This window comes from Bactrocera tryoni, chromosome 1 (genome assembly GCF_016617805.1).
Source record: "Bactrocera tryoni isolate S06 chromosome 1, CSIRO_BtryS06_freeze2, whole genome shotgun sequence".
In the NCBI taxonomy this organism is placed as follows: domain Eukaryota; kingdom Metazoa; phylum Arthropoda; class Insecta; order Diptera; family Tephritidae; genus Bactrocera; species Bactrocera tryoni.
Window position 1 is genome coordinate 22,209,818 of NC_052499.1, and position 22,054 is coordinate 22,231,871.

General features: G+C 39.0%; 1 protein-coding gene across 1 annotated transcript; it reads right to left on the bottom strand.

Annotated features, from left to right (window-relative positions):
- Nucleotides 1-19,255: 19,255 nt before the first annotated feature.
- LOC120766551 (ficolin-1-like) lies at nt 19,256-21,076 on the bottom strand. The gene is made up of 4 exons (XM_040092134.1): nt 20,868-21,076; nt 20,633-20,745; nt 19,611-20,561; nt 19,256-19,528 (listed from the first exon to the last, which is right to left on the bottom strand). Exons 1-4 carry the CDS (start codon nt 21,018-21,020, stop codon nt 19,396-19,398), a joined length of 1,350 nt encoding a protein of 449 aa, XP_039948068.1. The 5' UTR covers nt 21,021-21,076; the 3' UTR covers nt 19,256-19,395.
- Between the last annotated feature and the right edge of the window lie 978 nt (nt 21,077-22,054).

Sequence of the window (22,054 nt, forward strand, 5' to 3'; positions counted from 1 at the left end):
TCACAGAATTTTTCTCTCGAAAACTCGTAACGTCGACTCATCGGTTGCTGTCATCGCCCAAGCCTCTGCACCATATAGCAGGACGGGAATTATGAGTGACTTATAGAGTTTAGTTTTTGTTCGTCGAGAGAGGACTTTACTTTTCAATTGCCTACTCAGTCCGAAGTAGCACCTGTTGGCAAGAGCAATCCTGCGTTGGATTTCCAGGCTGACATTGTTCGTGGTGTTAATACTGGTTCCTAAGTAGACGAAATTATCTACAACTTCAAAGTTATGACTGTCAACAGTGACGTGAGAGCCAAGTCGCGAGTGCGACGACTGTTTGTTTGATGACAGGAGATATTTCGTTTTGCCCTCGTTCACTGCCAGACCCATTTTCTGTGCTTCCTTGTCCAGCCTGGAGAAAGCAGAACTAACGGCGCGGGTGTTGAGGCCGATGATATCAATATCGTCGGCATACGCCAGCAGCTGTACACTCTTATAGAAGATGGTACCTTTTCTGTTTAGTTCTGCAGCTCGAACTATTTTCTCCGGAATGTCCGAGATTTCTACTATTTTAAAGAAAAAACACAGCAACTTCAATTTTAATGGAGAAGGTTTATTACCATTCGAAAGCACAATTTTTGGCATTAATTTTTTGAATTTTATCTCTTTCAAATGTTGGGCCCAACTACGTCTCACATGGTCTATCCTTTGAGTCCAATTTTCGATGACTCGTTCGAGCATTTCGACTGGTAACTGGCGAATAACACGCGTGATGTTTTGCTTCAAGACCTGTATCGATTACCCGTATAGACCTCAAAGTTTAGATATCCTCACAGAAAAAAGTATAACAGCGTGTTATCACATGATCTTTGTGGCCAATCGACCGGCCCTAAAGGTGAAATTATCCGCTCACCGAAGTATTCTCTCAATAAATCCATTGATTTATGCAATGTGTGAGAAATGGCGCCGTCTCATTGAATCCAAAGGTCGCCGAGATCACGAGCTTTAATTTCAAATATCAAATAGTCAGTTGTCATTGCGCGTTAATGGTCGCCAATGACGATTATGTTTTTACCGCCATATTTTGAAGAAATTTGGACCGGTGATTCCACCGGCCGACAAACCACACCAAACCGTTATTTTTCTGGATGAAATGGCAGCTCTTGAATCTCTCCAGGTTGCTCTTCATCCCAAACGCGGTTATTTTGCTTGTTTACATACCCATTGTACCAGAAATTGGCCGCATCGCTGTACAAAATTTAGCTCGAAAACATCGGAACTTTTCAAAAGCTCATAAATACTTATCGACTTTTAAAACACACATGCTTCACTTTTTTGAATACAGATTTTTTTTTAATGTAGAAGAGGAAGAGAAAATTCTCTTTTTCGATTCCGAGTCTAAAACGATCTCGAAGAATTTTGCCTGCTACATAACGCTTAAAGCCTTCGTCCAAATTCCAACTCGGTTAGAAGAGACACAAACAATGGAGCGAACCATCATAAGTCCTGTTCCGACCAAGTTAACTCCTAGCGGATACTGCCGAAACTACAATCAGCATAATCGCCGAATTGAGGTCTAGACATTGTAGCAAGCTAAACTTTAGCATATTTATAATTGGCACAACATATATCCCAACCGATACTAACCCATCTTTTGTATACCCACTCGTTCTCTCAAACCAACTCATGTAACTTCCTCCTTCCTATCGAAACGGTTCGTTTACCGAGGTTATCAAGGTTAGCATAACAATTAAGCAGTGGTAAGCAACGCCTGGTGCTGACGATCATGTTTTGACAAGCAGATAGGTGGCCAAGCTTCATTATGTCCTCAAGTCATAGATATAGGTTCTGTTAGATTAATGCTCATCATTCATTCGTACCGGCACGCAAATCAGCAAGTTGTTAAATAAATTTGCTTGTTGCCGATATTTTGTGTAACCTTCATTTACCGTGCGATACTCTCAGACGATCTCGCTCTCTTTCATCATGTTTAAAAGTTCATCTGTTCATCTCTTGGTATTCATCTTTATACAAATTTTTAGGTAAATATTACTTCGTTCCACCCTAATACTCCCTGGTTACAAAGAAACACATATAAATAACATAAATTATTAAATTTACAATTAAACCGTGAAAGCACTTTCCTCTGTCACTTTCACGCTCATTATTGCTGATTTACATTCGCACAGAGTGTGTTCTCATCATTTGGCCAAAGGGAATACACACATGTTTAAGTAGATAACTGTATATGTATGTGCTTATAACAATGTAATTCATGAACATTATATTATAAATTTTACCTGAGTACCTGCTACTTGCACATGATAGCTACATACTTCTACTAGGTCTATATGGATTCACTTATTATCAGCTTGTTTGTTGTCATTGGCAAATTTGCAATTAAAGTGCTCATAATAATGCGATCATCGCAATTCGAGTTACATTCTTGTGCTATTATGTGGCATAATTATATTACATCATTAATAATGAGTACAAAATCTCACTTTTAACGAGTAAAAGTTCACTTCGTAGTTAATAACGAGTAAGTTTGAAAACTGGATGTACTACGATATGAGTTACCAAGAAAAAAGTTATCCAGGGACTATGTGGTGATCTACTGAGGTGGTGTAATCTCTTTCTTATCTTCCTATATAACTAATTCGATCAATTATTCGATTTATGTCAGTTGTTTGTTCTATTCACCACTTTCCAAGTTTTGATGAATTGTGAAATGGAACCGATTGTTTTGTTTTGAAAGCAATGGAGCTTCAAAATTGGAACATATCCTGTACTGTAGCTACCTAAATGGTATTCTCCTATACTGCTTTGAAAATGTTATAATCTACTTACAACACCGGACATTTCACCCGGAAATTATAAATAAAACGCAAAACATTTAATTATTCACCAACGATTTTTCTAGTCCTCGAAACACTTTTCATAAGTACTTTTTGCGATGGACTTCAGCTCGTTCAGCGAATTTTGCTTTATCCCTTTGATCGACTGAAAACGGATTAAACGAAGCGTCAATTTCAGTTTGGGAAACAAGAAGTAATCGCACGGAGCCAAATCTGGTGTATACGGTGCTTGATCGATAGTATTCATTGCCTTTTTGGCTTTAAATGCGGTCACAATTGTGGCTCGATGCGTTGGTGTATTAACATCGTGTAAAGTCCATTAATTTTTCTTGCACAATTAAGGCCGTTTTTGATGGATGTTCTCACGCAAACGCCTTAATTCGGACAAATAGAACTTCATATTGGCCGTCTGTTCCTTTAAGTATCGAAAAAAACAATTAACATCGAATTTATTTTTGAGCGGCTTTGACGTCGATTTTTTTGGTTTCGGATCGCATTTTTTTCCCTCCATGCCGATGATTGCTGACTTGTTTGCAGGTCTCATCGACAATTATAATACTCTCATGAATGTGGGATCGAAATTCGCACGATCAATCATGTCCAAAGAGACCTGTTAATGGTTCTCTTTCTGAAAAAAAATCATCTTTATGGGTACAAGTCGAGCAAGAACGCGTTTCATACACAAAATATCCTCCAAAACCATACGAACGGATTCACGAGAGACGTGGCTCTCTTGCCATCTCTTTTACACTTTCCTGACGATTTCCAAGCACCATATCCTTCACTTTTTTCATATTTTCATCAGTAGAAGAGGTCGAATGTCCGCCACAACGAGACACGCCCCGACATTTGACCGATATTTTCGGAAAAAGTCAACTAAAGGCACTTGGGTCCACACATTCGATACCTAGGGGCTAGAACACTTTTGTTTCGCTTAAGGTCCCAGATATGGTTTTTCACCTAAATGTGGGAAGTGCGAAAATTTAACAGTGGCTCCAATAGAACCTTCTATGATCGCGAATGTGAAATTTTATCTTTCTGTGGTATTTATTTATTGATTTTTGTAGTTTTTAATATAACTTTTGTATGGGGAGCGGGCGGTGCCATATTTATATATATTTTTTCTAAACATTTCTTTTCGAGTCATGTCGGCATGATAAACGAAAACTAAGAGTCCTAAAAGGTAGTGACTAAAACGTTTTCAGTCTTGTAATGAAATAAATGTTGTGAATGCAAATATGGCTTAATTGTTCGATATATTTTCCGTCCAGGTAGCAATGAACCTCAAAATTTAGATAACGATTTGATAGTGTGAAGTTTTAAGCTCAGGCCTTCAAATCGGAGTCCGTTTTCATCCCCACCTTTTCATTTAAATAAAATATATTTCGAACTACATTTTAAACCTAGGAAAAAGACATTATCCCTTGAGGTCGCTTCAGTGCCTTTGACATAACAAACTGCAATGAAAGTTCCAAATTAATTCCACAATCACACAACAAATTACGAAAAAGAAATTGCCAGAAAATCTGCCCGACAACAACAACAACGATAAACACATTTTTTCTAAACAAGACTCAAACTAACTGACCAGAGAAAAAATTTACATATACATAAACACCGCAAGCACATATTTACATATATAACCGAATATGGATGAGTGTGTGATCTGAAACAACTAATATTCTGCAGAAGCCATAGCCTACAAACCATTTCATATGCATACATATAGGAAAAGTTTTGCACACCAATCTTGTATCCATTCAGAAGCGAGGCTGTGGAGATTTTTCCAACTAACACACATTGCACGCGAAGTGATTAGTGAGTTTTGTATAAATTATGGACAGGTTTGATGCAAAAGTAAGCCAGCTTATTTTTTTTTTCTATGTTTGTACACAAGTATGTATACATTTATGATTATAGATGGTACGTATTTATGCCCTAAACAGGGTATATTAAGTAAGTTTGACACACGGTTTTTGAGATATGGAACTGAAATTCGGCACCCGTCCTTTTCTCTCTAAGAAACTGCTAATTTGTGGGAACAAACTCTTCATCTTCAAGAAATTTTGTAAGAATTTTTCCCTAAAACCATGGTCGTATCTCCGAGGAAATCCTTTAGATCGAATTAATCTAGCATATAGCTGTCATACAAACTGAACGATCAGAATCAGGTACTAGTATGAAAAGCTTTTTAGTTCGACGACATATTTTCACCAAATTTGGTTCATTGTCCAAGGCAACAGTGTAATCTGCAAAGAAATTGCTTCTTCAGAGAAATCAGAGCCGAGACAAAGGAAAGAAATAGTTAGGAATATCCAAAATTTATAAGTAGCGCCTATGCACATTCTTCTTCTTCTTTACTGGCGCGGTTAACAACAGCGCCATGACCTAGCCAGTGTAGCCGCTGTCTTTTAATTCGCTGAACTGTGTCAATGTGTTCGTATATCTCGTACAGCTCATCGTTCCATCGAATGCGATATTCGCCGTGGCCAACGCGCAAAGGACCACACATCTTGCGCAGAACTCGCAACATCGACTCATCAGATGTTGTCATCGTCCATACCTCTGCACCATATAACAGGTCGGAAATAATGAGTGACTTATAGAGTTTTGTTTTGTTCATCGAGAGAGGACTTTACTTCTCAATTGCCTACTTAGTCCGAAAGAGATATTCTGCGTTGGATTTCGAGGTTAACGTTGTTGTTGGTGTTGATGCTGGTTCCAAGATAGACGAAATTATCTACAACTTCGAAGTTAGTATGATTGTCAACAGTGACGTGGATGCCTATATTTCGTCTTGCCTTAACGGCGCGGTTGTTCAGGCCAATGATATCAATACCATCAATATACGCCAGCAGCTGTACACTCTTATAGAAGATTGTACCTTCTCGGTTTAGTTCTGCAGCCCGAGTTATTTTCTCGAGAAGAAGATTATAGAAGTCACACGAAAGAGAGTCGCCTTGTTTGAAGCCTCGTTTGGTATCGAACGGCTCGGAGAGGTCCTTCCCGATCCTGACGGAGCTTTTGGTGTTGCTCAACATCAGCTTACACAGCCGTATTCGTGCTGTCAAAAGCAACTTAGAAATCGACGAAGAGGCAGTGAGTGTCGATTTGGCGCATGGTGAATATCTGGTGAGTTGTTGATTTGTCAAGTCTAAAGCCACACTGATAAGGTCCAATCAGTTTGTTGACACAATAGTCGGGCAATGGAACGTCTGCTCCATCGTCATCGATTGGGGAATCGGGTTCACCGTCTCCTGGCGTTATGCATTCACTGCCAATCAGCAGGCTGTCGATGTTGGGACCTCGAAACGTACGCACGTCTATCTTTACCGACTGTTGCGCTAAAGATACCTTCTTTTCCTACCCTGCCGTTAAGGGCGCCAAGCCCGATTTTAACATCGTGGCGTGGGTAGATCTCATAGGTGAGCTCCAAGCGCTCATAGAAGGCATCTTTGGTCACATTGTCCTTCTTTTTCGTCGGGGCGTGGGCGCAAATCAACGATATGTTGAAGAATCTCGCTTTGATGCGGATTGTGGCGAGATGTTCATCCACCGGAGTGAATGATAGTACTCGGCGACGGCGGTTATCTCCCACGAATCCCACACCAAAGTTGCGCTCCTTTATATGGCCACTGTAGTAAATGCCACAAGAACCTACTCTCCTCAGTCCTTCTCCCGTTCATCACATTTCTTGGACGGCGGTAATGTCAGCCTCTATTTTCACGAGGACACTAACCAGCTGGGCAGCGGCACCTTCCCAATTAAGGGACCGGACATCTCATCCGCTGCTGATTTTGACTGTTTATTGGGGGCTTTTGTTACTTAGTGGGTCCCAAACCCAGCGCACAACCCTATGTAGAGGATGTTTCGCCATCTCACTTTACCTCGCTTTCAAATGGATGTTCTTAGGCTACCCGATACTTGGTCAAAGACCAAGAACTTTCCTCACTTGCGTGAACTTCTACACATGACTCCATCCTCCAAAAAGCCTATACACTATAGCTTCATTAATTAATCATTGTATAGTTTTAGGTATTCAAGCTTGAAATCTTCGGAAAATTCAGCGCTCACTTGTAACACTCATGCTTTGCACTGCATACCCGTCAACCTGCAGCCCGCAGTTTTCCGCTATGAAACCACTTGCGAAATCCTTTGAGATTGCCTTTGTTTTGTTGGTTTTGTGCATTCTTAAACAGGTGGTCGGCTACACAAACTGCACTACAGCACGGCAAGCAAACAATAAAAGCCTAACACAAACACAAAGTGCCCTCCTTCACTCTTCTTTACGCTTTCTCTTGCGTCCTCCTTTATCATTTCATCGCAATGCATCTCTCGTTGCATAACCGAAATATACGAGACCCTAGTGTCTATTAGTGCCTTGTCATTGGCTGCACGGTGTCACCATTGATGGTATTCCACCTTCGCTCCATTATGCATTCAGCTGTGAACTTTTTTCTCGACACTCTCAAACTTTACCCTCGCACTTGCAGCGCAACATCATCGAAATGAGTTTATATAAGTTATGTAATGCAACGTAGTGGCCTCGCCAGCATATCCTGTAGATTACTTTGCAGTCGCTTTGTATTTTATTCTCGCTTCTTAGCTTTTCTTTGCATGGCTTTGGTAATTTAAAATTTATTTAATTTAATATGCTAATTGGTTGTGATGATGATTGAAAGCCAAGTAACAAAAATTGCTGCCATCGAATGGCTTGGCGAGCAGCGCTATGCCGTTAACTTGCTTGCAGTTGTATTAGTTTTCCGCTAGAGAAAGTGGATGGTGTGCCATTTTTCTGCACACTCTAAATAATTTATATTGATGTGAAGTATGTTAATATGATCAATGTTTAAAACAAGCTAATAGAGAGAATAATAAATGAAATTGCAACGCTGGTGTCCTCGACCCAACTAAAGTTGAGTTAGGTGAAAATTATAATTGGAAGACAAGTGAAATATAACTTAACTTATGACCTAGATTGCCGCTATTGCCGATCTATTATCTCGAAAGTCACGATTCGCGAAGCAGAGAAAAGCACTTAATATTCGGTCAAAAATTAAACTAGTGGATAAAATTATGTTGATCAATCAGAAATTCTTTAAATTTTAAAGAGTCTTGTCGTATGATATCTTTGGAACTGTAAGCCAGAAATCATCAAGTGAAGTGTATTGAACAACTGAATAGCTTATCAGTCTGCAACCGAGATCACCGCATCTAGGTCCAGAGAGGCAAAGGTGTATCCGTAAGACTGCAACACGGTGGCGTATAGTCGGCAGCAGTCTAAAGACATGCGCTGGGTTATACTTATAATGAGAGGTTTCGACCTCACAAGTTTTAAACAGATTGAAAATTATCCGCCCGTGTTCGTCGATTTCAAAGCTGCTCCTGACAGCACGGAAAGGAGCTGCGTTTATGTCGTTATGTCTGACGGTATCCCCGCAAAACAAATAAGGCTGTGTAAACTGACGTTGAGCAATACCAAAACCTCCGTGAGGATCGCGGACCTCTCCGAGCCGTTCGATACCAAACAAGGTTTCAGATAAGGCGACTCCCTATCATGCAACTTCTTCAATATACTGCTGGAGAAAAAAATTCGAGCTGCAGCTATTTATAGAGTGTACAGCTGCTGGCGTACCTCGATGATATTGATATCATTGACCTCAACATCTGCGTTGTTAGTTCTGCTTTCTCCAGACTGGATAAGGAAGGGAAGCAAATCGATCTGGTAGTGAACGAAGGCAAGACGAATTCTGTCATCTAACAAACAGTCGACGCACTCGCGACTTGGGTCCCACGCCACTGTTGACAGTCCTAATTTCACTTATCTTGGAACCAGTATTAACACCAACCACAACCAATGTCAGGCTCGAAATGTAATGCAGAATAAATCTTTCCAAAAGGTGCTACTTCGGAAAGACCGCACACTGTAAGTCACTCATTACTCCCGTCCTGCTATATGGTGCAGAGGCATGGACAATGACAAAAAAACACTCCAGCTCTGAAAGTATTCGACGGAGTACCCGCCGGGGGAAGCAGAGGAAGAGGAAAAGCTCTACTCCTTTGGAGAGATCAGGTGAAGAAGGACCTGGCAGCACTTGTTATCTCGAATTGACGCCAAGCAGCGAAAAGGAAGAACAACTGGCGCGCTGTTGTTAACTCAGCCATAACCGCTTAAACGGTGTCTACGCCAGTAAAGAAGAAAAGAAATTGTCCCTACATATAAATAGGAATAGCGTATTGTGCCAGCTGTCGGTTTCTTCGGAGCTGGAAATTTCGAAACACCTGCTTTTGGATTTCCCAGCTAACTGCAGGCGCAGTGAATATACAAGTATGAGAGCAGGGAGCACATTGCCTCAATAGCGCATAGCTAGTTCAACAGAGTGATGGACCTATGTGAGCCCATATAAAAAAGTGAACTACTGAGGTTTACAATTTTTAGAGGAGGATAAAATAGCTTTCGTTTACTAACATACAATCAGTTTTCACATCCGTACTGTTAGTTTAGCTATCAACCGAAGAGTTAGGAGAGAGAATTTTTAGAAACTGTCAGCAAATCATACCAATTTTCTGCGGGTTTCTGCATTACCAATGGAAGTTATAACAACATTGGCTCCGAAATCAATGTCTGCCTTGATGTTTAGTCAACGAAAAGCAGTTATCTAACGGTTTTCGAAGATGAGAATTAAACATAAAATCATCGAAGTCTACTCAGCCATATTACTAACTTGGTAGAACTCAACTGACGTACTTTGGAGGTTGTATTCGAACCAGCCATTATCACAAGCCAGTGATGCTTCAGTGAAACACTCAATAAAAACGTGGCCCCTAAATTAATATACAGGTTTTAAAGTGTGCTGCTCGAGCCTCACTTTAAATTATTAAAAAGAACAATGCAAAATCACGCTTGTATCAATACTTAAGTGATTCGCCATTTCGTTATACACCACTTTGAAAAATATGTAAGATTTATAACGAATTCCTAAGTGAAATACATCTGTACATAAGTAAATATATTACAAATATATATACATAACTCACTGATATATTTAGATTAGGTATGTTCTTAAATTTAAGAAGAACCAATACTTAAATATCGCTAAATATCAACCAGGATGGGTGCTAATTTACTAAAAGGCATCACTTAGACATATCAGTTACTAGAGACGGTTCTAGGTACCAGTGGGACTTACAGTATTCAAAATTTTTCAATTTGGTAACTATATCCAAATATAATTTTTATGTTTATGATACTCTTCTTAAAGTATTTCGTTGCTCGGCTCAAATGATCTCTTTAAAGTGATACAAGTGCGTGAGATTAAGGAATTTTGTTTATTATTCCTGAAGTACCACCCTAATTTACACACTAAACCAGAAACACAAAACTTTGCAAACATGAAAACATGTTTTTTTTCTTCAAAACTTCCTCTCTGCTCTCAAGTGCATGCACATGTCGCTCTTTATGCGTGTATATACGGCTAATCTCGGGGGATTTCGGCGATTATCATTATTTTCAATTGAAATGCACTTTTGCTTAAATGAAAAAAATACAAATAAGTTGCGACTGGGGGAATTGTTTTACAACAATAACAACTACTCATACTTATGCGGCATGTGATACACGACTATTGCGAGTACTCACTTAACGAAGCGCTTAGCAGCGGAACATAACCAATCTTGATGACACTGACAGCGAACATAACATAAACATTACAGCTTAACTTACACTTGTATGCAACTTGTTATTCCCTAAATAGGGTATATTTATACTATTTTTGCTACGAAGCTTGTAACACCCAGAAGTTAACGTCGGAGACCCTATAAAATGTATAAATGAACAGCGTGAATAGCTGAGTTGATTTAGCAATGACCGTCCGCCTGACTGTGTATACCAGTGTTTCCCAAAGTGGGCGATAACACCCCCTTCTGGGCGCTGCAGGTGTCAAGGGGGGCGGTAAGAGACCCAGAAAGAAAATGGGGGCGTTGTGTAGAGGCCTGGGGGGTTATTTGTAATTCTATTTAGCTACGAGGCCTCTTAGACAACGACTACATGAGCTCTCGAGTCTCAACAACAACTTGTGAACTTCAACTAATATGAATTAAAATATTGCTCAAACTCGGTTCTATATTTCTCTCCGCTTAGTTCACATATCTGTCCTATTTTATTGAATATATAAAAATTTAAAATCATGTCAATCGGTCGCTCCGTTTCATAATGAAAGTAGACACAAACAAACAAATAAAAAGGCAACTGACACACTTTCGCATTTTAATAGACATTAGTACTCGTAGATATCTATCATGTTTTAAAAAGTTTTTGTTAAATAACCCAAATTGTGAATTCCTGCATCAATCGGCTGGTTCATTGAATACTAAACAATGTAATATTTATTCTATTTTCATTTGTAGTTTTGCGCGCAATAGATGAGCATTACTTACGCCTCCTTTACACTACTCGCGAAGTTAAAAGTATTTCTCAAAGCAAAACAATGTCGGAAGTAAAAAGGAAGAGACGGCAATACTGTGCGGAATACATTAAATTCGGATTCATTGAAAATCCCACAAACCCATCCTCGCCTTTGTGTCTTCAATGTCTAAAAACATTTTCGAATGAAGCAATGAAGCCTTCAAGACTGCAAGATCATTTGAATAAAATGCATCCAGATAAGAGAGACAAGAATGTAGCATATTTTCAAGACCTAGAGGAGAAGCATAATACTCAGCCAAATGTAGCAAAACTATTTTCGGCGGTTGTTAAGCAAGATGACGACGGACTTCGAGCTTCGTACAATATCTCTTTGTTAATTGCTCAAAAAGGCAAACCACATAACATCGGAGAAGAGTTAATATTGCCAGCAATAAATGAAGTAATAACTACCGTGCTTCATAAACCGGCTGCAGATATTATCCGAAAAATTCCTTTGAGTAATAATTCTGTGCAAAGACGAATTGATGAAATGGCTGAAAACATTGAAGAATCATTGTACGTTCACCTGAGGTCAAGTCAATTTTGAATTCAGCTGAATGAGTCCACTTTACCAACTAATGAAGCATTGTTGTTGTTTTACGTGAGTTTTATTAAAGATGAGAAAATATGTGAAGAACTATTATTTGATAGAAATTTAGAGACCGATACAAAAGGCGAAACCATATTCAATATATTGGAAAAGTTTTGCGATGAGAAAGAAATTCCTTTGAAAAATATTATTTCAGTTGCTACGGATGGCGCTCCGGCTATGACAGGGTGCCATAAAGGCTTCATAGCGTACTTAAAAAATAAAATTCCAGATGTCCTTGGTGTACATTGCGTTATTCATAGACAACATTTAGTTGCTAGAAACTTAAGTGAAAAACTATTTCAATCACTGCAATATGTCATCAAAGCAGTCAATAAAATCCGCAACAGCTCTTTGAATGATAGATTATTTCATCAGCTTTGTGTTACTAATGACGAGGATTTCAATCGTTTGTTGTTTCATACTGAAGTTCGTTGGCTATCAAGAGGCAATTGTCTGACTCGATTCTACAACCTGTTTGACTCTGTTATAGAGTTCTTGGAAACTAAAGATACAGAATTTCAAGACAAGCTCATAACATCAAAGAATGATATAGCTTACATGACAGACCTGTATAAATTGTTCAACGACATGAATCTCCAACTGCAAGGCGATAAACTAAATTTAATTAAAACAAAAAACGTCGTTGCTGCTTTCGCAGCCAAACTGCTTCTACACAAAAAGAATCTGGGCAGACGTGAGTTTCACAATTTTCCGAATTTTTATCCACATTCAGTTCACCGAACGATTCCAGGACATTTTGAACTTGGAAATACCAGACTGGGTGTTGGATCCGTTTTCAAATGTCAACACAGCAATGTCACCTCAGCTGGAAGAAGAACTTATAGAATTGACCACAAACGAGGAAATAAAAATCAAGTTCGAAAATGGTTACCAAGATTTTTGGCTACAAAAACCGATCTCGCAATTGTACCCTGGATTGTGGTCAATCGTTCAACAATTCTTGATAGCATTCCCATCGTCAATTTGTGTGAACGTGGATTTAGTGCTGTGACAACACTGCTTACTAAAAATATAAATCGTTTGTTTGTTACCGAACGTGGCGACTTGCGACTGTTCTTGAGTAAATTAGAACCTGATATTAACAAACTTATTAAACAGCATCAGATACATCCTTCACATTAGTTTTTATATATGGATCGATTATTTTAGTTTTATTTTTAATAAAATATTCTCTGTTTTAGTACTATAAAGTTGTGTTCAATAATCATTCTTATTGGCTGGTGGAGCCCGTAAGAGTTAACTTGAGACCTAAGCGCTGTTGTATGTTACCTACTGCGCTTAGGTTTCAAGTTGCTGGTTATAGTAAAAGTTTCGTTTAGAATTCTCCGTTAATATACATAGGTATATAGGTCACAATAATTCATTTGAAGTTATAGTGGTTTTTAAATATGTAGATGAAAAAATGGGGGCGCTAAAAAATATTTATTCTCAAAGTGGGCGGTAGACAAAATAAGTTTGGGAACCACTGGTGTATACGGAAACTAGTTCCTCAGTTTTCGAGATTTTGCACTCGTCCTGTTCATCCCAAGAAGCTGCTCATGTGTCGGAGCCGCTGATATTGGACTACTAGAGCATTTGGCTGTTATAAAAACTAAGTAATCAAAATTGAGTTTTTGTATAGAAGCTTTTTTCATTTGACGAGATAACTTGACGAATTTCGACATTTTGGAAGAAATTTTGCCGATCATAATACTATGTGATACAAGTATATCTGCCATACAAAGTGAACGATGAAAATCAAGTTCTTGAATGACGACTTATTTATTTGTTAAGGTTATTCCAGCTACGTTGCAACCTAAATTAACGTTTTTTCTTGTTTTTGCTATTTACTTTGTCTTTTGTGAGCAACATCCAGAGTAGTGTAAATATATTTGTAGCGCGAATTCACATTACTGATAACAAATTTGTAGTACAAGTGAGGTACTAATATGTAAATGCGTTATAGCAAGAGACAACTGAGATAAGGTAAATACAGAATAATGATATTTAAAATTATATATTTATATATTTATAGCCACTGGCATAATATAGGATTTCCAAAGTGGTTAGTTCTGCTGAGTTCTAAACCGAAATAGCTCAATTTGGCGTAACTCATTAAAGTACTATAAAACATAATACAATAAAGTATTTATTTGTGGACTAAAATAGTTAAAAAAAAATCTCAATCTCACTTCGAACCCAAAAAAAAAACAAGTAAGGAAGGGCTAAGTTCGGGTGTCACCGAACATTTCTCATTCATTACTCTCGCATGATAAAGTGATAATCGAGATAACGTTATTAGCAACTTTATTGCGAGAATATAAAAATGATGCCCTCTGAATTACATGAAAATATCTGAGAGATTTACCGATATTTTCGGTGAAAAAATAGGTTAGGTTAGGTTAAGCACTGAATTCTTCGTGTTCGATATAAGGGACCTTGAAGAGTTATAGTCCGATCACGACAATTTTTCCACAAGGGATACCTCAGCTCAAATACCGTATTTGTGTAAAGTTTTATTCCGCTATCATCATTGGCTCCTAATGTACTATATATTATACAGAGAAGGCATCAGATGGAATTCAAAATAGCGTTATATTGGAAGAAGGCGTGGTTGTGAACCGATTTCACTTATATTTCGTACGTGTTATCAGGGTGTTAAGAAAATATTATATACCGAATTTCATTGAAATCGGTCTAGTAGTTCATGAGATATGGCTTTTGGTCCATAAGTGGGCGACGCCACGCCCATTTTCAATTTAAAAAAAAAGCCTGGGTGCAGCTTCCTTCTGCCATTTCTTCCGTAAAATTTAATGTTTCTGACGTTTTTTGTTAGTCGGTTAACGCACTTTTAGTGATTTTCAACATAACCTTTGTATGGGAGGTGGGCGTGGTTATTATCCGATTTCTTTCATTTTTGAACTGTATATGGAAATGCCTGAAGGAAACGACTCTATAGAGTTTGGTTGACATAGCTATAGTAGTTTCCGAGATATGTACAAAAAACTTAGTAGGGGGCGGGGCCACGCCCACTTTTCCAAAACGATTGGGTCCAAATATGCCCCTCCCTAATGCGATCCTTTGTGCCAAATTTCACTTTAATATCTTTATTTATGGCTTAGTTATGACACTTTATAGGTTTTCGGTTTCCGCCATTTTGTGGGCGTGGCAGTGGGCCGATTTTGCCCATCTTCGAACTTAACCTTCTTATACGTGTACCAAGTTTCATCATGATATCTCAATTTTTACTCAAGTTACAGCTTGCACGGACGGACGGACGGACAGACGGACGGACGGACAGACAGACATCCGGATTTCGACTCTACTCGTCACCCTGATCACTTTGGTATATATAACCCTATATCTGACTCTTTTAGTTTTAGGACTTACAAACAACCGTTATGTGAACAAAACTATAATACTCTCCTTAGCAACTTTGTTGCGAGCGTATAAAAATGGCGTAGATTACTACATTTTATGCAATTCAGTGTCTGGTTATACTTTTACATTAAAGCGCAAAGATAAGCTTTGTGGTCAGTTGCTAAACTTTGTAGATACAAGTGAGCGATTAAAACGCCAAAACTATTCCAATCGTATTATAGACTACCTTATCTGAACGAAGACGGTATTACTGAAACAGTCTCTGAAACCATTAAGTAATATTTATATACCCAAATTCTAGTAGGTAATAATATGAGCAAACTCACACTAACCTGGGAATGTTACGCTTCTGTAATTTGTCAATACTATGTCCAATTTTGTCTTTACGAGCACACTCCAGAGCGGTCTCCGAAGAACGATATACTATACATCACTTCCGCTCAGCTAGAGGGCATACCTGCGAATCACACTGGAAGACTTCGGGCTCACGGACAACAATCGACTAACTGCCTGCCTGAAAGGGTTCATTTTGTATTCGTGACCCAAGAAGCTTCTAGAAAATTCCATTCCAGAAATATCTAAAAGGAATCTATTGAATTTCTCATGGCGTGGAAATAAATATTCAGACGATTTTTTCATTTTCTGATACGTAATCACGAAAAACTATATGCACTGTAAGGCGACTTCTTGTCCCGTACGTTTTTGATTGTGATACTTTTTGCTATTATTCAGTTGTACAATAACTCAGTAATCAATAAAGTCAACAAAGAAGGTTTCTGTTAAATTGAAAGCATATTAGTGGCCATCATTCATTTGGAACATTGAAGTTCACACGGAACAAAGGTAATGAAATGGAAAAATTAGTCGTATCGTTTTCGGCTGGTGGTCGATTTATCAACTAGTTAATTTCACACATTCGTCATCATTCTGTATTACAACCGGTATGATAAAAAATACATTTTGCATAAAATATGCAACAAACATTACAATAAATCGAAAGGTTTATTTTTTCCATTTTTTTCTATTTCTTCCAAATTTATATAAAAAATGTAGAAAGAAAGGTTTTCCGATATCCAGATAAATACATACAATTATGGATTTCACGACATATCTCGTTCATTTTCGATTTGGTGAAATCGACCAATAACTGTAAATGGGTTAATTCGATCTCACTTGGTCAGCTTAAAACGCCGGTGAATCTAAAGCTTTCAAAAAAACCCTTTTTAGTTTACATATCGCTACCACATCCGCAACATTACATTTTCACATACCATATATTCAACACATTCTTCGCTTTCATCACACATGGGTTGCTCATCACCAACAACCACTTGCGAATTCATTGCCACAACAGTCGGATCTACGTAACCAGAGCGGACGCGGATTTTTATACGGCCGAGGACTGTCAACTAGGCAGACAACAACAACAACCACTTGCGAATTGATAGCCGTTATATTAATACCACCGGCAGAGAATTAGGTGCTGATAACAAGTAAGCTGACACAAACAACAAGAAAAATCAAGCCGTCCATTTGAGGATTGTGAGGTGGCGGTGGATATGTTAACGCCACCGGCAGAAAACTGTGCATTTATGGGCGGGAAAAGTATAGATACAATGGATATATAGTATATGCTAAAGATTTTGATTCACCACTACCACGCATATCAATCATTGGACTTTTGTCTCGGGTAATCGTTCACCCAACAGCGTTTCACTGTAAGTCAATCTGCAGGCTGACATAAGTAGACGAATATTATTGGTTATGAATTTAAAACATCGACAGCCAAAGCAGAACTTCACAAAGGCTACTCACCTCAAATTGTATGACTTCATCAGGAGAGAAATATTATTGTGATGTGCAACCTGTTGCGCCGCATTCCGTAGTTGCATATCAGCGCAAAGTGGCGTGAAGGTCTACAGAAGATCAAATAAAGAAAACACCAAAAAGTATTATAAATACTGACTGTGTTCACGTCGCTACAAAAACGCCGGTTCATTGTTTATGCTATAAAGCATTATTCGTATCAGTTGAGAACTGCTGCTCAAAACTGGTTGTAAGTCCACTTGACGGCGGTGTCAATATTGCTAATTTAATGATCAAAAGCAGCAACGTTGACAAGAAAGCTCTGCTGTTATGACGTCTATGCGGAAGGTGTATACGCTTTGTTGTTGCTTGGCTTGGCTAGAAGATGCTGTTTCACCGCTGGTTCACATGCGAATGCCGGTTGTCATAAGTGAAGAGTCATACTTCAGAATCTGGCAATTATTCAGTTACATGTTTTGTTTTTATTTTTAATAAGCTTTCGTTATTTATATTCTTTTGGAGCAGAACTTTGTCTTCAATAAACCTAAACCGGCTTGCAAAAACTGACTATAACCGAAAGTGAGATTTCCTGGACCGCGCACCGACTGGATTCGGTAGAGGGCGTTCCCAGCTAACGAACGAGCTGGTCAAAAGAGGTACGCGATTAAATTCTGTGTGAAACTCTGGGACAGAGACGTTTGATATGATCAAGCAGGCTCACCCAGATGTTACTTTAGCAAAAAGTGGTGTGTTTCGGTGGGCACCAGCCTTTTTTGGAGGATCAGGAAGAGGTCGCTGATGAATGAACGAATCCAAGATGAAAACGAAGCTCATTGTCTTTTTTGACATCAAAGGTATCGTCCACCATGAATTTGTCTCTCCTGAACAAACCGTCAACGCCAAGTTTTACGTGGTAGTCCTCAAGAGACTCAAACGAAAGGTCAATCGGGTCTGATAAGACATCGCATCCGATTGGAAATAGCACCACGACATCGCCCCGGATCACACCGCCTTTGTTGTGAACAGCTACCTAATCGAGGCCGATGAAGGGAAAACATTTGAGACGATAAGGGGATCCAAGTAACATGCACCTCGGCTTTCAAGGCTATTTCGGAGGATGTCTTCCGTGACGCCTTCAATGCTTGAAAATCGCGCTGGCAGCGCTGCATCGACACAGAAGGAGCATATTTTGAAAGTTTTTAAATAATTGTAACGATTGCTTCAATAAAAATCGACTCAGTCCTATTACTTTCCGGACAAACACTGTAGATTTCATAAATTAGCTAAATTACTCAATGAACCGAATGAACGAAATATCATTCGTCGGACTTTATTTTTTGAAGATTATCTCTTTCAAATGTTGGCCGCGCTTACGTTTCAGATTAACCATCCAGGGAGTTCAATTTTCGATTACTCGTTCGAGCATTTCAACCAGTAACTGGCGAATGATACGCGTGATGTCTGCTTCAAGGCCTGAATCGGAGCGCGATTGACCGCATAGACTTTAGACTTTACATAGTCTTTAAAAAGTCTAACGGTGTGATATCACACGATCTTGGTGGCATATCGACCGGCCCAAAACGTGAAATTATTTGCTCACCGAAGTGATCTCTCAATAAATTCATTGATTGATGCGATCTGTGGAACGTGGCGCCCTCTTGTTGAAACCAGAGCACGAGCTTCAATTTCAGGTATCAAATAGTCAGTTATCATGGCGCGATTACGGTCTCCATAGACGGTTACGTTCTCACCGTCATCAATTTTTAAAGAAATATGGACCGGTGATTCCACAGGCCTACAAAAAACACCAAATCTTTGTTTTATCTGTATGAAATGGCAGGCCTTGAATCTCTTTAGGTTGCTCATCGTTCCAAATGCGAGAATTTGGTTTTTTATATACCCATCGAAAACGTGGCATCTTCTTGAAACTTTTCAAGAGCCAATAGAGCGAAACTATATCGCTTGGGAAGGTCGAGCGGCTACAGTTCTTTCCCGAGCTGTATTTAGGGTATCAATTTAAGATCTCGAAGTAAAATGCGCCAAGTGGTTCCATACGTTAGTTCGAGTTGCTGCGAATGGCGCCGAATCGACTCTCTACGATCTTCGTGCGCTCTCTTAGCTACAGCTGCTATATTTTCTTCACTGTGGACAAATCATTTACTACCGGAATTTTATTAAATCAGTTCAAAATTGAGTATTTCACTTTATTCACTTATTGCAATTAAAAATGTATGTGTGTAAATATATATATGTATATGATAATGAAGTAACATAATGCTAATTTTGATCCATTTTCAGACTTCATTTTTTCATTGCACAGGTCTGACAGCCATATGCACATATTTTAGAGAGTATTCATGGCCATGCCAGTGTGTCCAATCGATACCTTTGCCATACTTATCCTTACTGTATTTGCCACGTAAGTACTGCCCATTCAAATTACTGCAAACGTGAGAAAAAATTTAATTAAATTGAAAGTTAGATATACATGTATTTATGCTTCGAATATATTATTGGCACTCACCTATCATGACACGCATTATACCACCACGCGCCCGTATATACTTCTGCGCAATTACGATCCCACATATCATGATCGGCATCTTTCGTGCTGAACTTTTGACCTTGACTCGTGCGCAAAGAATCCCCTGCATTTCCCTCAAATTTGCCAAGCATATTCAATGCATATGCTTCATGCTCATCGCCAATAGCGAAATTGTCATAACGGGCATAACGCGTTACGTTATCGAAGTCCTCCATTTGCACCCACAACTCGTTGAGCGTTGCATGTGTTATGCCATGTAAACGTTCCAAGCCGATAAAGTATTCACCATTCCAATTACCGAAACCCGCTTGATATTCATTCCAATGGCGATGGAATGAAATCGAACCATCTTGACGCCGCTGCACCACCGTCCAGGCTGGTCCGCCATTGGTATCAAGCAGACAGTAGGCATAGAAAGGTTTTAAACCCGAATCAGGCAAATAGAGGTGATAGATACCGCTCTTAGCATTAGCACCTGCGCGTTTCACGGCCTCTGCGCAGGTGGGCGCCAATACGGGATTGCTGTAAGGACAAAGGGCACCATATAAACCCGACTTGAATGAAGTTTGTGCATCAGTGGTGGGCGGAGCAATGTCTGATCCACCTGTTGCTGATTGTGAATCAGTAGCGGGCACGTTGGCGCCACCAGCAGATGATTGCGAATCAGTAGCCGGTATATTAGCACCACCGGCAGAGGACTGTGTACTAATAACAGGCAAGTCGACGCCACCCGCTGAAGATTGTGAACTGGCAGCCGGTATGTTTGCACCACTGGCGGAAGATTGTGTACTTATGGTCGGGAAAACTACACCACCAGTTGATGTATGTGTTGAGGATATAGATTCGCCACCACCACGCACATCAATCCAATGCGGATTGGACTTTACCTCTGGTAAACGTTCATCCAACAACGTTTTAATGTAATCCAATCTAAAAACAAGTAAGTGCATACATAAATATTTGTAAATGAAAGCGAAACCTATTCGAAAAGTTCGACTCACCTCAAATTGTATGAGTCCAGCAGTAGGAAAATATTCTCACTAGAAATCTTGAGCTGTGCAACCTGTTGTGCCACATTCCGCAATTGCGCATCATCGCAAAGTGGAGTGAAGGTCTATAAATAGTTAAAAATAAAATAAACAACATTAAAAAGAGTAGTAATAAATCCCGACGGTGTTCTTCCAACGACGCTATAAAAACGCCGATTCATTGTTTATGCTATCAGTCTTCGCTTACCGCATTATTCGGATCAGTTGAGAAGAGCTGCTCAAAACTGGTTGTATGTCCACCCGGCGACGGTGACGACGTCACACCGTTGAATGTCAAAAGCAACAACGCTGATAAGAAAGCTCCGCTGTTATGACGTCTACACTGAAGGTGTGTCCGCATTTTTGCTTTCCCGATTTGACTATGGGTTGAAGATGCTACTGCAGCAGTGGTTGTCATACGACTGCCGCTTGCGCTTAGCGTTGAGTCACTCTTTATATGCGTCAAACAAATCAAGTGAGTAAGAGAGAGCAACGAAACTGTAGCCGCCGGTGATTTTTTAGTCTAATGTTTTGTTTTTATTTTGGGCAAACCCACATCACAATATTTTCATTTGTGTAGGACAAAAGTTGTGGCGAAGATTAAAAGTACGCCTACTTATGTATTTGAAGATCGAAATCTTTAACACATGAGTATCGGTTTCTGAGGTGTTTTTGGTTCTGTCTCTTTTTTAATGTTAGTAGTAGTCATAAACCTTTAAGTCGAAAGATCTTTTACCAAAACTTTTATCAATACTGAATTATCTCCTAAATTTCGGCAGAACTCTAGTTAGTTAGTCTAGATCCAATAGCAATAACCGTACGCCCGTTAAATAGTCACATCTTTATAATAAAAGTTTTCAAGGATGTGATTCAGAATATTGCTCGTTAGACAGTAATCTCAATCCCTTGGAAAATGTGTATGGTATCAACTTCTTAATGGATCTCTAATTCTGACATTACGACTTAATTAGATCCCATTTTATGCTATAGATCATATTTTTAAAATTAATTGGAGTTACGAATGTGAAATTGACTTGCAAAATATTGAAATCATTTCCGATCAGATATATTTATTACATTTAGTATTATTTGGCAAATTTAGTAGTGTATCAAAATATCATTAAAGCCAGCAAAGGCACAAGAAAGTAGTTAGGGACGAGGGCTGAAAATATTCACTCGATATTGAAGCAAGCAGAAATTGCTACTGCAGATAAGGCGAATAGTCTACCAAGAAGCGTTGTTTTTTTAAGAGGTCTGTCGCAAGAGAAACAGGACTGTTAAAAAAACCAACAAAAAATAATGTTTTTCAATAGTTCTATTTTTTTTATTCAAAGTAGTTTCCTTGTGCTTCGATACAGCGTTTAGCCCGGTCAATTAGCATTTCAAATGAGTGTT

Excerpts from the sequence above, each read along its gene's own strand:
- LOC120766551 (XM_040092134.1), bottom strand. The coding sequence starts at position 21,020 with ATGCGGACACACCTTCAGTGTAGACGTCATAACAGCGGAGCTTTCTTA. Across the intron at positions 20,562-20,632 it reads CTGGACTCATACAATTTGAG|ATTGGATTACATTAAAACGT; the intron begins GTGAGTCGAACT and ends ACTTGTTTTTAG. Across the intron at positions 19,529-19,610 it reads TATAATGCGTGTCATGATAG|TAATTTGAATGGGCAGTACT; the intron begins GTGAGTGCCAAT and ends TCACGTTTGCAG.